Genomic DNA, 14785 nt, shown 5'->3' with positions numbered 1-14785 from the left:
AAGAGGAAAAAAAGCCTTAACCCCCCCCCCCCCCCCCAATCTCAGCTGCAGTCCCTCCTTTTCCCAGTTCTCTCTGCTCTGTGTGGGTGATTCTTAGTGTTCCCCTCTTCACATATAAGCCTCAACATTTTCCATCTCCCTTTGGTTTTTGCACTGTTACTTGCACGTCTGTCTCCAACAAACGCACACTCTTCTTTCCAACGCAATACACAGCGCATATTCTGTAACGCTGATACCATCACAGATGCATCAGAAATCTGAGACATACAACTAAAGTCTTTAAAAAGAGAATGTGTTTGGGAAATCCAAACGTAAGGTTGCCCTATTTCTGGCAGACGTTTTCAGAATCTTCCTTAATTTCTGAACTCTTTGTCCTACAAGCGTATACTGAAGTCAACGAAGTCAACGGTTTGCAGGATCAGAACCTCAGACTGGGAGTCCCTCAGAGTAGGAACTGCAAGGTTAGGGTCTGTGGAGACACACAGAGCCCAAGAATCTCAAGCCTGACTTTCAAACTACAAATAAAAACCAAACAATCACTTGTGAAAGCAGCTTCTTCAACAGCTGTGCAATGGCAGGGTCCTCTGGGGGTGGGCAGTCAGGAAGAGCACCGTTCCTCTTTTTCTGACGCATCTGAAGGTGTCGGAAGAGGCTTGTGATATCCTTTGATCTTAAGACATAATCGAATATGGAACGGCTGACAGGCTCTTTAAGTACACTTAGCAGGACTATTTCTTTATCTATCTGCAATTCAAAAAGAGAGACCAATCAACATGAAGGAGAATGACAGCCATATAAACATGGGGAAATCTAGCAGTAAATGCTGTGACCTCACGTCTACAATGTTTGCACTTTTGTTTTCCTAGCCTGAAAGTCAGTAACTAGACAACTGCAAATATTAATATAAAAATCAATCTCTTCCTCTGAAGGCATGTTCTAAAAACCAGTTTCCAGCTCAGTCACGAAATGATGCTTTCAAACTTACAAGAACAAAAAAAATCATGTAACACTTAAAAATTATTGTGGATGATTGTGCCAATAATCTACATTGAACTTCTCTCCTTTTGTGTAAATAGTTATCTTTCCCTGTGTTGGTCATATTAGATTTTCTTTTTCCCTGTTCCCCCAGCAGTCTCAGAACGTTAACTTGGCCTTGCTAGATGGGATTAAAAATTCTATTACTAGTGCAATAATATTTAGAACTTTGTCTTTGTCCTACATTTACCCTGTAAAAATACCAATCAGAAGAGCTCTTTCCCCGTGTCAGTCAGATTACTGAGTTTCCTCCTATGTATACAAGGGAATAAGAATGCACAAGCACATAATTAAGCAATATTCAAAACCATACTGGGACACGAGTAAACAGTCATAAGAAACTGTTGAGTTAAGGCATAATTTAAAATCATTAACTGGGGCAGTCCTTATAAAGATTGTACATTAGCATTAAAACAGAAAAAAACAAACAAGTTTCTATTTTCCCAGGTGCCAATTCAACGTCTGTTTGCATCCAGAGAATGCGTCTGGACAAAAAGTCTTGTACACAATCCAGATTACTTGCAGCCCCAACATTCCTTTGGGTTTATGCTTTCATTTCAGTACTTCATCTTTTGCTGTTTCAAGAGTGGGTCTTAACATGGGGGGGGCGGGGAGGACAAGCCACATTCGTGAAATAGGCCTCCAGTTACAGTCCCAAAGTTAAATGGCCAAACCTAATTCAGCCCAAAATTACAACACAAATGCTTGTATAAAAGTTAGAATACTCAAAAAAAATTAATGGGAGATGGTGGGGTCAGGACTGCAATTCTTCCTTCACAACAGTGTCAGAAGACCCATTCCTGTAACGTGTTTCCCATAGCTGACTGTCTACATGAAAAACAACTTCAAAATGAGTCCGAAGTGAGAACTTCTTTATTACAGTCCAACTCAACATTACCTGCTACTTGCTTACTATATTTAGTATTGCATAGCAAAGAAAAGATTTATATACTTAAACAAGGCAGGAAGTGAACAAGACAGAAGTTTATCAATCAATGCCTAAAACACAGCACAAAGTATCTAGGGAGATGTAAACAAGGAAAAAATACTTTTTTAGTGAAGTTGCCACCTGCATGGTTTACAAGACAATGTTAAACACGTGACGCACTTTTCAATGAGTACTGCAACTGTTTCTTATCTATTTAAACACCCGAGAGATGCATTCTACAGGTCCTAAAGTTATATGCAAAGATGCCTATATGATCATATTACCAGCATCACGCAGACAGATGCTGTTACGAAATGACCTAACTCATTCATGCTGAGCACTCTGCCCTTACCCTTGGCAAAGCACTGAAACACAGGAGTAGCACTGCTGAAATCCCAAGCACGGTCACTGATACCTAACAGGCTGCTCATGTTTTCAGAGATTCAGCCCACAGTCAAATATGTTAGCAGGGCAGGCCTGGAATACGCAGTCATAGATGAAAGCATAGAACATAGAAACACTTGTTTCACAGCCCAACTTTTCACACCTTTTAGACTCCTATAAACTAGCACAATACTGCCAGAGTTTGATTGTAAACAAGGCAGAGAAGGGCTTGAACCAAAGACAGACCCATCGGTCTCTTCTTCCAAGTAACAAGCAATAGCACAAGAGGAAATGGCCTCAAGTTGTGCCACGGGAGGTTGAGATTGGATATTAGGAGAAATTCCTTCACCAAAAGGGTTGTCAGGCATTGGAACAGGCTGCTCAGGGAAGTGATGGAGTCAACACCCCGGAGATATATAGAAGATGGGTAGATGTGGTGCTCAGGGACACGGTTTAGTGGTGCAGTTGGCCGTGCTAGGTTAATGGTTGGACTCAATGATCTTAAGGGTCTTTTCCAACCTAAAGGACTCTACGATTCTATGATTTTAGGCTTTGTAAAATGTTCTGCAATTTGCAATAAATTTGAGACAGCACTCTTTCAAACATGGAAGGTAATAGCCATTCTGTCAATGTCTGCCAGCAGAGATAAAAAAAACCTGTATCACCTCTAACCTTAATTGGAGGAAAAAAAAAAATAATCTAATTTTCTTAGAGCCAGGACCATGGCGAAGACAGAGTTAAGAATTATGAAGAATTATGACTAGTCAAGATATATTCACATTAATATTATTTGAAGTATTACCTGTATTATTGGTTGTGTGATAAAAGGATGGAGGTATGGCATTAGCTTGCAGTAGACATCAGCAATATTCAAATACTGTGCTACCACAGTGATAAATCCGACTGCACCGTAACGTATCCAAAGATTAGGATGACACAGGAAAGGCGCTGAAAGAAAATTCAGCTGTTAAAATACACCATTCATTTTAAACAGAGGGGATCATCCTATATATGTCAGCCTGTGACGTCATTTCCTTCCCCTAGAATTACCCCCAAACCGAGCCTTCCCTCCTGTAGAGCACCATGGTTAAAACACTCATACTGAGAAAATTATTTCATGGACTTCATTGTGCCCGTGTTGCTTGGCTTCTTTGCTGTTGCCAAAAAAGCATATTTTTCCTATTTATTCATTTCAATCCCTGATTGTCAACTCCAGATTTGCAAAGGAGACTAATCCAAAAATAAATCTCAACCTTACTCTGGACAATTACGGAGAAACCCAATATCAGTGATTTGGTTTTTTAAGTAAATACTTTAATTCCTTCATTTTTCTCCCTCTCTTCCTTGAATAGTCACTACTTATATTGTAAGATTATCAGACTCAGAAGTCCATCTCAATTACGTGGGTTTTAAGAAGTTGTAATCAAGGGACTGTATCTAGTCATAAGACAGAATCACAGATCATCTGCCCCAAAGTCTGACCGCATTTGAAAAACCATAACATTAGGAAGAAGCAGATTGCATCTCAAAAGATCAGTTTGTATTTTCTTTTCCATAAATAGCTGATAAATAAGACATGCTTGGGCACATCTAAATTAAACTGATAAGCCTGATGAGGAAGGAGAGGCCAACTCTGTATTCAAGGCTCTATGGAGTTAAATGGGTTTTTATGGTGTTAGAAATAGGATGAGAAAGGATCATGTATTGTTTGAAGGACTGTGGCATGGTAGCATTGGGTATACAGTTGGACCTGATGGTCTTTGAGGTCTCTTCCAACCATAATGATTCAATGATTCTGTGACTGGATTCCCCTCATCCTCAAAGGCTGACGGATAAGAGTTTGCAAGTTACGTGCCTGATCAGCTTCCAGAAGTAACCAGGAGTTTTTCTTTATAGGAGGTTGGCAAGAACAAGGAAAGATCTTAAAGCAGAAAGTTTTTGGACTAAGTGTTGTTTGCTGCCATACTATATAAAATTAGAGAAGATGCTTCCAATTTGTTCCACCAAAATTATTATTTCAGAGTTCTGAGTACTAACACGGTCCAACTAGCAATAGTTCATTAACATAATTTTGTGCAGATTCTAAAACAGTACTGTAGGTTTGCATTAGACAGCTAAGCTGATAGTGAAGTTTTACGCACTACTAAGGTTTCTTTTCTTAACTAGGAAAACAAGGTATTCTCCAGGATTCCAACTTACCGATATCACAAGCAAACTCATAAATGTGGGGCTTTTGCAAGAGCCCCAGCTGGCACATACAAGTAAGAGCATTGAGGGCCTTATAAATGACAAATTCTTCAGCATCACTGAGACCTTGCTGAAGCAGAGGTTTCAGTATTGACGAGCTTTGCCAGCCAACGTAAGCAGCAACACCTGAAACATAAAAAGAACACATAAAAATCCGAAGAAGCACTTCCTTGCCTTTCTTCACCAAAGTTTAAAATTGCCATCCCACAGAGACATCTCAAAACAGATTATTAGTCATTAGGGGGGAAAAAAAAAAAGAAAAAAAAGGAAGCTGCTGTCCTTCAAAGTTAGACCAATATTCTGAAAACTGTTTGCTAAAAGCAGATCCCTGTGCCTGCACAGGTCCTTCCAGATGCCAGGCATAGATGTCAGCACACAGCTGACCAGCAGAAGTCTAAAACAGCAAGGCAAAGCCAGCAGTGCTCCTAAGGGCTGGGGATGCAGTGCCTGCATTTGTACATGGAAAGGACAAGCAAGCAACAATTAAAGGTTTTGTTAGCAGCATTTTGTCTTTTAACTTAGCAGGGATTGTAATTTGAGTATCATTCAGCCTCCTGAAAAGGCTGAACTAGATACTGGACTAGTTATCAGCAAGGGAAGTCTATAACCTACATTCACTTAGCCATGAAAGAAAGACTCACAGTCAAAAAGGAACTTTTAGAACAATCTTCAGAAGCTCTTTCAGCCTGAAATAGCTGCAAGATTTGCTGTTAACTAGTCTCTCAAATTATTCATCATCATGAAGCTACCTTGACCCTAGTTCCAAAAATAAATCCAATTTTAAAATATATTTCAAAAATCTTAGAAAGAAGCTAAGATCAAAAGCAAAATGAAAGTAATTCCCTTGAAGCTGCTGGACAAAAATACATCAACTGCATCACAGTAAAAGAAACTGTTTTCCTATTCTTCTTCCTTTCCCATGTGAAAACCAGCCACTGGCCACATGAAACTGTCATCTGGAATTGCTTGTTTGGATTAGATAGCCCATCTACAATAATTAATCTCTGGCAATGGTCAGGGAGATGGACCTTGTTGGATTTCTGATCTTTCCTCTAGCTTTGCATCCATCAAGCTAACATTCCTTCCCACAAACAACTGGGGAAGTCCTCTGATCATTGTCAGGAGAAAAAAAAATTAGGTTTTCATTGAAGAGCTCAGGCTTACTGTTGATCTTGTCATATGTGGTGCACAGCATAGACCATAACTGCCTCTGCTTGTAACCCAGTTATTTGGGATTGATACATACCAGAAAATTCAATGTCTTCCCATCAGAATCGAGATTAAACATAACATAACTTTATCACTTTTACTCTAATAAAGTTAACAATCAATATACTTGCTCATGTATTAAAGCTAGGCTTGGCAACCAGTTGCTAAAAGGAAGAGAGGAAGAAGGAAGAAATAGCACAGGTAAGAGAAATCCCCTCACTGCTGCTGTTACAGAAGGGCATCTGCCCACAGCCACAGGCAGCAGTGCCTGCACATACTTAAACACCAGTTAGAGAGCTCAGTTTCAAGGATGTGCAAAAGCTTTAAGTAAAAGTGTAAAAAAAAAAAAATACACATTTTGAACTTTATCTGAATTCTTCCGTGGAGGCTTGGAACAGATGCTGGGAGTTAAAAATACAGGTTACGTGTCTTGATTTTTACACTTAATTGCCTCACATCCACACGTCTTTTGCAAGATGCCAGGACACTGTGACCTGTGCTTTGGCTACCCCACTGCTCCTTGTAAACAAAATCTGACAAGTTACTAGCATCACATCTTGGCAGGGTTTGCCAGCACAGGATTTTGTGGTTTCCAGTCATAATGGAACACACGCCTACCATAATGGCCCTGCTGGAAGTTTGAGCGTGCTCATTTTTCTTGCCATGCACATCAAGCACCATTTTTCCCCCCAGGTACTGCAATGGGAAAGTTTTCTTGACTTGCATATCCTGAGTATTGACTCTCAGCAACAGCCATGTGGAATAATTTCCAACATACATGGAATACTAGATATACTTAACAGCTGATGTCATCACTGGTAAGAGTTTAAACATTGTTATTAAGTTTTCTGAGCTGACATGATTCTTTAAGTGAGGTTTTTAAGTGTCGTGGTTTAAGGCACTTCAAGAACCTAAGGCACTAAAAAAAAAAAAAATAATTCAAATTATAACTTTAGCCTATACCAATGCGCAGTTTTCATCATATGAACAGGTCTACTGAAGTTAACGGGACCATGCACACATGTAGAGTGATGCATCTACAAGACAGCTTGCAGAAGTATTTACTTGTCATAATTTAGCTTTTTGAGTTAGTGACTTCAGCAAAGGCTCAAAAAAATAGCATTTAAAGTTGGGGTTCTTTATGCTAATCTAACCTAGACTTAAATGCCTCATTCTCATTTGTATTAAATATTTGGACTAAAATAAAAATATATTTATATTTACATTGTTTTGTCTTCACTCGCTAAAGAAACATTTACATTCAATAATTCAGCAAAGTCTTTTCCTATAAATTATAGAAATTTTTATAAGAAAGGACTTTTAAGTGACTGCTAACAGTTTTCAGGATATGCAAAAACTAATTCATTTACATTATTATCTCTCTACTGTTTGGCTGAAACCAAACACTTACCAACAATGCTGTCAAAGAAAGCTCCTCGAAGATGCCAGTCATTTTTATCATTTAAGAAAGTGATCATATGAGACAGGAGAACATCATTGGCTTTCTGACGTCCAAAAAAGACACAGAGACGTGTTATGCCATTTTCCATCAGTGTTTGTTTCACAATATTCTCCGGGTCACTTAGCAAAGTCACAACTTTCTGCTGGACCATTTCATGCAAGGCTTGCAACTCTGCAAGAGACAACAGGATGAACATTTGGGTTGGCAAAAAACAGTATGTGTGCGTGTACTACCGGCTGCTAAAGGAGGTACACTGATAGGTGATCCTGCAGAACGCCCGACCCAGTAAGATGGGCAACGCAACAGAACCTCAACAATTCCAACGACCGGCTTATCAAAGTCTTCAGACTAAGCATGAGGTGGTAGGAAAGTCAAAGAATACAGAAATGCGAGGCATTCTTACCAGATCAATATATTCTAAGCTTGTCATAACTTCAACTAAGATGACCCAGCTCATTGCATATACTGGCGAAATGCAGATGTGAAGAGGCATCAAAATGGGTTAGCAGCAATGTTGCAAGAGTAAACAAAACACTTCAAGGCAATTCTGGTTTGACTGTTTGACTTTTTGACTATCTTATTTGACTATCAGTTTCAAAATTTGTGACTGATATCAGATCAAGAGTATATTTTCAGTTAGGTATAGATTGGTTTCATTAAGGATACAGAGAGGAATAAACAATACTTGAAAAAGTGAGTACTGCTAATTTCATTAAATATCAGCAGTTAACCCAATGATACCAACAAAAATTTTGAAGGTGACCTTGCCCACAGCTTCTACTCCATGATGCAACTAAAATAAATATTTCTATTAAATGCAAATAACAGAATTGTTAATGCACTGGCTATTACTGAAAGTTGCATGGGGGAGGTTCTCAAACAAGTAGCACAAAAATTTCAGCTATTGCTGTCCCAGCTTTACAGAGGTGATTACCATTTGCCTGCAGTTGGAAGATCAGCTAATTTGCTTTCTATTGTGACTTTGTCTCTGAGTCACATGAAAAAGTTGCCTTCTGGGTTCAAATTTCTCATGCTTGGTTTCTAAAAGGGTAAAAAGAATAGAACTATTCAAGCTTCGTTTCTTCTTTCGTGTTACTCCTTTCATCTCCAAGCTATTCTGAGGGATAGGGGACAGTACTACTTAGAAGTACAGCCCAGACGATGGGGCTTCCTCTCTCCTCAGCAATTCTGAGCACCCTATGCCTTATGGGAAGGAACTTGAAGGGGATTTTTTTTATGTTTGGCTTTGGTAGGGATTCTTTTTTTTTTTTTTTTAAAAGTATCATCCCGCAACTAGTTAAGACATAATTGAAACATGCCTTTTTCCCTACCAAATGGAGTATGTATGGGATGTTTACCAATTATGATTAGTCACAGGCTGATCTACTTAGCCCAAAAGAGAAATGCCAGTTTTTAACCACAAACTCTTCCCAGCTTAGAAGGCTTGCCCAGCATTGTTCCAGAAATTTATGCATCACTGAAAGGCACTGGAGCTGACACACGGGTCACTTATTACCATCTCTCCTTCCCAAGGGAAAGAAAAAGAAAAGCCAGCCTTAGGATTTGAACTCATTCTCTCTGCCACAGCTACAATAGCACAGATAGCAGTCTTACTGCCCAATGGCATCCACATATTCAGCATCTTCAGGCAAAAACACAGGACAAGAATTGCCAGGCATAGGAACAGAAAAGGAAGAATGACTGGAAAATACCGTACTATGACTATGCTAGAATTTGACAGGTTTTTCAAAGCTGTCTGCCACTTCGATGGAAGCAGTATTTGGAATACAGCCATGTTTTTGCCGCTGACTTGTTTATGGAACTGTGAGTGAAGCTGGATATGCAACCACACAGCCAGCATCAGAGTCAAATACCTTGAGAACTTTTGGAGAAGAAAAGTGTGCTCATTCATATACTTCTTTGCCTTCCACAATGTTCAGAACAGAGGTGTCTGTTTCTGCATGACGCTGTGACACATACGCCTTGATACCGGTCAAGGCAATGCATTCTTCCCATTTAATAGGAAGGCTAAGCTTTAAGAGATGAGGAAGATCAGCGCTAATGAGGAGCTTTGGCCCATAATTCGCTACTGCAAGCAGGCAAGGTAAGTAGAATTGACATTACCTATGTCATAGTTATCACTAGGGTGAGATGTTTCATCCATTTCTTCAACATTTGGTTCATTTTCCATATTCAGATTTTTCAGCTGTACCAACTCCAGAAATCTCAGAGCTGTTTCTGCCAACAACGCTATGTTTTCTGCAAAGGAAAACATTTTGGTTAAGAATTGTTCTACTTTGCCAATTTACGTCAGTCTGACGATCCCCCTGATGAGAGATCACAACCACTGACAATACCAGTCACGACGGGCAAATGGGATTGAAGTTACACAACATGCTCTGGTCAACCCACTTCTGTTGACCCCAACCCCAGCAAAGCTATCAAGTATATCAAATCACATGGTACTGTTGTCATGTAAACAAGTGGAAAAATTGTAAGGATATCAAGTGTAACAAGGACTAATTTCAGTCTTCTAGAACTAGCCCTAAACACCACCTAATCTCAGGTTAATGACTAAATAACTTGATAGAACTCAAAGGCCAATTAACCTGAATTAACTAACATGCCCACGTGGTAGACTGCAACAAACAAACCACCATGCCAGGATACATATCCTGGGGAATAACAACAGGGTTACTCTTGAGGGCTGGATGCCACTTTTAGAACATTTGTCCCCGTATCTGTCTACACAATTTGGCATCATTCTGCACTGTTTTGAAGCTGCTGAAGCAACTCAGGCTATATTATATGGGTCAGGTCACTGCTGGCACAGGAATAATCCTGTCGAGGCAGAAGTTCCACTTAAGCAGCCGTTCCAAGCGTCATCCAAGATAACAGCAGCATGCCAACGGAGCCTGTCCACAGCCCAGCTCAAATCCTGTAAGTCACCAGTCTGACTGCTTCCAAAAAGCGTGCTAGAGTAACACAACTCAGGTACTAGACTACCTTTAAATCTATATATATTTATTTGAAATTTAAATTGCTTTCTTAAAAGAAAAGCTATTTGAAATTAAGGCAACTTAATCAGACTTAACCATCTACAGTTCAAATAACCTTTCCAAATTTCAGAAAATATTCTAGCTGTACTCAGGCTGAAAATAAAGTCAAGCCACTGAACACAGAGACAACCTCTGTGTAAGCAGATGCAACTGGAGTCTATGGGTGCTGGGACCTGTAGCCTTTTTGCGCTTGCAGGAAAGGAGACTGCATTTTGTTTCTTCCATTTCAGCTTATTCAACAAGTTCAGCTTTATATTAGTTCATTTAAAAAATAATCATGAATAGACTATAATTTTACAAGATTTGAGGTTTTTTTCTAATCTACAAATAAAAGGCATGAAAAAATGGTTCTTCCATAAAGCCATAAATGTGGAAGATCAAGGTGACCAAAAGCAATTGATTCTATTCATTGTCTTCAATAATTACTTTTATCAGCTTACTTAGTAAACAAAAGAAAAACATCACGTGGGACATTTTCAACTGAATTCTGCATTTATAACTTTAAATAAATAAAAATAACCAAAACCAACACACTTAAAAATGTTAGTCATAGCAAATTAGGGTACATGGTAAATAGCAAATATGAGCATGACTACAAAGCTCCTTCCTGAACCAGGCAGAACTCATATATCTGAATGTGCGAAGAAAACATCAGCTACTGTATAAGCCAGTCTATACATAGCAAATAACGTAATTTCAGCCCCTGAATATCAAATTTCCTTTTGTGGGAAGGTAACTCTGAAGCATAGCAACACGCTGATGATTTAAATTAGTTTCATACTCATTCAGTTCAACCCTGCCGCTCTAAGCACACAATCTGAGCTAATGAAATGTCAATCAAGATAAAGTAATAAAAGCAACAATGAGTGGGCAAGCTCAGAAAGCCCTGTTCACATACCCAGCTACACAAAGACACCCGAACAAGTACTTTTCTTTGTTACACTCTTGCTTATCCAGGGAATAAAGCAAGGGCTGACCTGCTGTGTGCTATATCCAGGCCCTAGCCCAAAGCATATGGGCACGTTCTGCAAGCTGCTTTTACATGCAGAGCTACAGAGAAGAACTAATGTTCATTTTTTAAAAACTTAATTCATCCAGCAGAGAGCAAACACATTTTGTCACTTATTTAAAATGTAATTATTTACTTTGGGTAGAGATCTACACTAGAAACTCATTTGTTAGTATAAGTCAACTCAATTAATTATTAAGTTGCTGCCACCAACTGCACCACTTAGCTTAAGTGAATACAGGTGTCTTCACCTGCAGTTATTTCTGAAACTTCTGGCAGATTTACTGAAAAAGAAACAGGAGGCTGTGTGATGATTTTGAGCGGAGGAGAAGACAGTTAAGGAAATACAGAAGAGCCCAAGATTTGGAGGTTTGACTGGATTTCCTCTTACCAGCATATGCAAGTCTGACGATGGTGGCTTCGTCCTGGGCCAAGTGTGCAATGCCTGGCAGAATGTACTCTGGGTAAATGTTAATATCATTGCGTGGCACCTCTTTGACAAGAGCGAGAACTTTAGTTAGTGTCCTCACAGATTCTGCCCTCACCCTGGGCACAGAGTCGTTGCTGAAATGTAACAGATAAGGAGTAATACGATCCAGAAGAATCTCTACACTTAATCTTGGTGCTAAATGAAGAATCAGCTCCAAAGCAGCCAGTTTTGAATCACAGTATTTGAGAGTCTGTAAACAGGAAGTTATCACAGACACTAGAATAACCAGCCCATTCTCTTTTGTCTCTCCCTCGGCTTTCTCTGTGCGATCATGCCCACAGAGATTGTGAATGATGTTGTCCAGATCTTTACGTATGACCAATATACGCTCATCTGCTGACACAAACGTTTCCTTGGCAAACTGCGCCATGTAAGGCTGAAGGAAAGTGTAAAATATTTCAGGAAATGCATTGTTACGTTGCTGCTTCAAATAATCTTCAGCTGCTAAACGTTTATCTGCCTCGCGATGGACCATCTGAGTGACCTTGAGAAAGGCAGAAGTAGGAGGGAGCGGGAGAGAAAGATTAAAGGTTTAGACATTTGTAATACAAAAAAAAACCACCAAACCACCACAACCCAAAACCCAAACAATAAACAATTTGTCACCAAAGTAGGCAAAATAAACTACAGATAGACCATACAAATGGTTCTAATGCTGTAGTCCATCCTTACCAGTTCTCTGATACTGCGGTCTTCAATTTTATTTAGGACTTGATCAGGGGAAAAGAGGCCATTTCTGTAAGCCAAAAGCTGAGATAAATCAAACAAGGGTACGCCTTCTGTGAAGAGCTCTGCTATTACACAGCCTGCGGAACAAAATAAAAAAAGTCAAAGATGTCAGAGGACAGAGGATTATAAACAAACACTTTAACTTCACTTTCTATATGCAGACAAGAACAAACCCTATGTGACCCTTAGCTCAATTAAAAATAAAGCAAATAAGTTGCCAAATTAACTTGCGGAAAGGAGACAGCATCTCCAGCTCCAAAAAACAGCTTTTGCACTTGATCTCCGAAATACCTCCCAAGCATTTCATTTCAAACATGCCAACAGCAGAGTAGTTTGCAATTAGGAAACACGAGGCAGTGACTTCAGCCACCTGCCAGCTGAAAAGTACACCACCAGAAAAGGAACCCACATCACTGTCACGTGGAAGAGCACCAGTAAGTCAGCACAGATCGAGCAGTAGGTCAAAACTACACAGCCCTATTCCAGAAGGTAAAGAAATAACCTCTACTTCCACAGTGATGCTGGGAGACAGCATATATTCACTCACACGAGCTCATAAGCACAGTGAGAAATAACATGATTGCCAAACACAGCCCCCCCCACCCCCCCCCTCGCCTACATAACAGGCGTTCTCTTCAAAGGTCCCACTCCTGCAGTTTGCTCCCAATGGTCAGCATCTTGCTTTATCAGTGGAGTGCCCTGGAAGTTTGGCCGTAAGAGCAGCTTGTAAAATGAAGTAACCATTACCTTTAAATTCAGATTTTCAATCACTTTAAGGGAAGAAAAAAAAAAAAAAAAAAAGGCCAAACTTAAGGCTTTCAAACTGCTCAAGACAAGTCCAAGACTCAAGACAGGCTCCCACAGTCGGACTCTATTGCTAAAGTATTTGCAAGTGGGACTATGACAGGAGCTTACCTAGTTATCCAACTGCCTGCCTGGGGGGGGAAATGAAATTAGAAGGGGCTTGGCTTCTAAAGCCAATATTGCCAAACTGCCCCAAAAGCTGGCTCACTCCGCAGGCAGCTGGACCTCAGGTGAACCACTGGATGGTTCCTCCTCTTGGGTCCCACAAGGCATGTGCTATGTGTCCCTGGAACCTCAGCCACAAGAAGATGATGGTCTGCAGCTTGCAGAACCATCTCCTTCCCAGGGCAGAGTTGAACCATAACAGTAACAGAACAGTTTGTGATTTCCCTCCTCAGATAACATGGTGATGCACTTCAGTTATGTAGCTTACTGTATCGTGTCTGTGCTTTTTCTGTGAATGAAAGGTTTGGGGTTGGGTCTTATGCTTAAAATAAGCAAGTTTTTCCAAACACTGCTCTCTAAGCCCACTGTGGGGAAATTAAAAAAGTACCAACCCCCCCCTCCCCCCCAAAAAAAACAAACAAGCTTTTCTGCACCTCGACAGACAATCAGAAACACCACACCGGTCTATCATGATGGCTCCAAGTACCTGCAGAAAAGATATCCATTGCACGTTTTAACTCCCCTCTCGTCTGCTGATTGCTATTTGCCAAGTCTACCAAAGGAGTTGAAGGGTCCCTCATGTTTTCCAACTCGGTAGCAAACATACTGCCATCAACAAAGCGCTCAGGGGCAATGTAACATGTTCTCCTTCGTGATGTGTCAAAGAAATAATTGAAGTCAGCAGGATTGTCTTCAGGAAGGTAAGTTGGTTTAAAACTGGCAAAGTCAGTTAGAAGAACCCAGTTCCAGCTGGTCACCATGATGTTCTCTGTTTTAATGTCCCCATGGCGGACTCCAGATTTGTGCGCTTGGTCCACCGCAGTAAGGATCTGGAAAGCGATCCACCTTTTTTCAATGTTGTTCAGGAACGGCCTGGTACTAATTCGATCGTAAAGGTTGTCCCGTACGTACTGTCTGAAAAGCATGGCGGCCTTCTCGGACAGGGTTGCTTTCTGGAAGGGAAGGCAGTTCTGTGCCGAGTGTAACCTTATCTTCAGCTCCTCCAGCTCTTGCTTATAGCTTGTCAGGGGTAAGGTCGGATCCTGAATGGCAAACCCCTTCACGACCACCAGCCCCTCCCGGTGCTTGGCTCGGGCAACCTTGAAGAAGCGGGTGCTCCCCAGGCTCTTGTCGTATTCGAAGTCGTGGATGTCTGAGAAGTAGCTGTCCACCGAGAGGATCTGCGAGGGGGCGATGCCAGCCAGCTGGTTCCCCATGGCGGCACCTCCTCACGGCTGCAGGCGCCGCACCGGGGCTCTCCCGC

The 14785-nt window shown here is 40.6% G+C and overlaps 1 protein-coding gene across 1 annotated transcript in view; it reads right to left on the bottom strand.

Annotated features, from left to right (window-relative positions):
* PIK3R4 (phosphoinositide-3-kinase, regulatory subunit 4) overlaps window positions 1-14738 on the bottom strand; it is a gene marked incomplete at its 3' end in the record, with an annotated part of 24635 nt that extends 9897 nt beyond the window's left edge. Inside the window, exons 1-8 of the mRNA XM_009709647.1 lie at window positions 14009-14738; window positions 12496-12629; window positions 11725-12307; window positions 9390-9524; window positions 7215-7436; window positions 4547-4720; window positions 3150-3295; window positions 541-744 (exon numbers count right to left, since the gene is read on the bottom strand). Of these exons, the coding sequence (XP_009707949.1) occupies window positions 541-744; window positions 3150-3295; window positions 4547-4720; window positions 7215-7436; window positions 9390-9524; window positions 11725-12307; window positions 12496-12629; window positions 14009-14738 (2328 nt within the window). The remainder of the gene's footprint in view (window positions 1-540; window positions 745-3149; window positions 3296-4546; window positions 4721-7214; window positions 7437-9389; window positions 9525-11724; window positions 12308-12495; window positions 12630-14008) is intronic.
* Window positions 14739-14785: the final 47 nt, after the last annotated feature.

Source organism: Cariama cristata, unplaced genomic scaffold (genome assembly GCF_000690535.1).
Source record: "Cariama cristata isolate BGI_N322 unplaced genomic scaffold, ASM69053v1 scaffold37711, whole genome shotgun sequence".
Lineage (NCBI taxonomy): Eukaryota > Metazoa > Chordata > Aves > Cariamiformes > Cariamidae > Cariama > Cariama cristata.
Note: the sequence above shows the minus strand (reverse complement) of the source record. Positions and strands in the feature narration are given on the sequence as shown.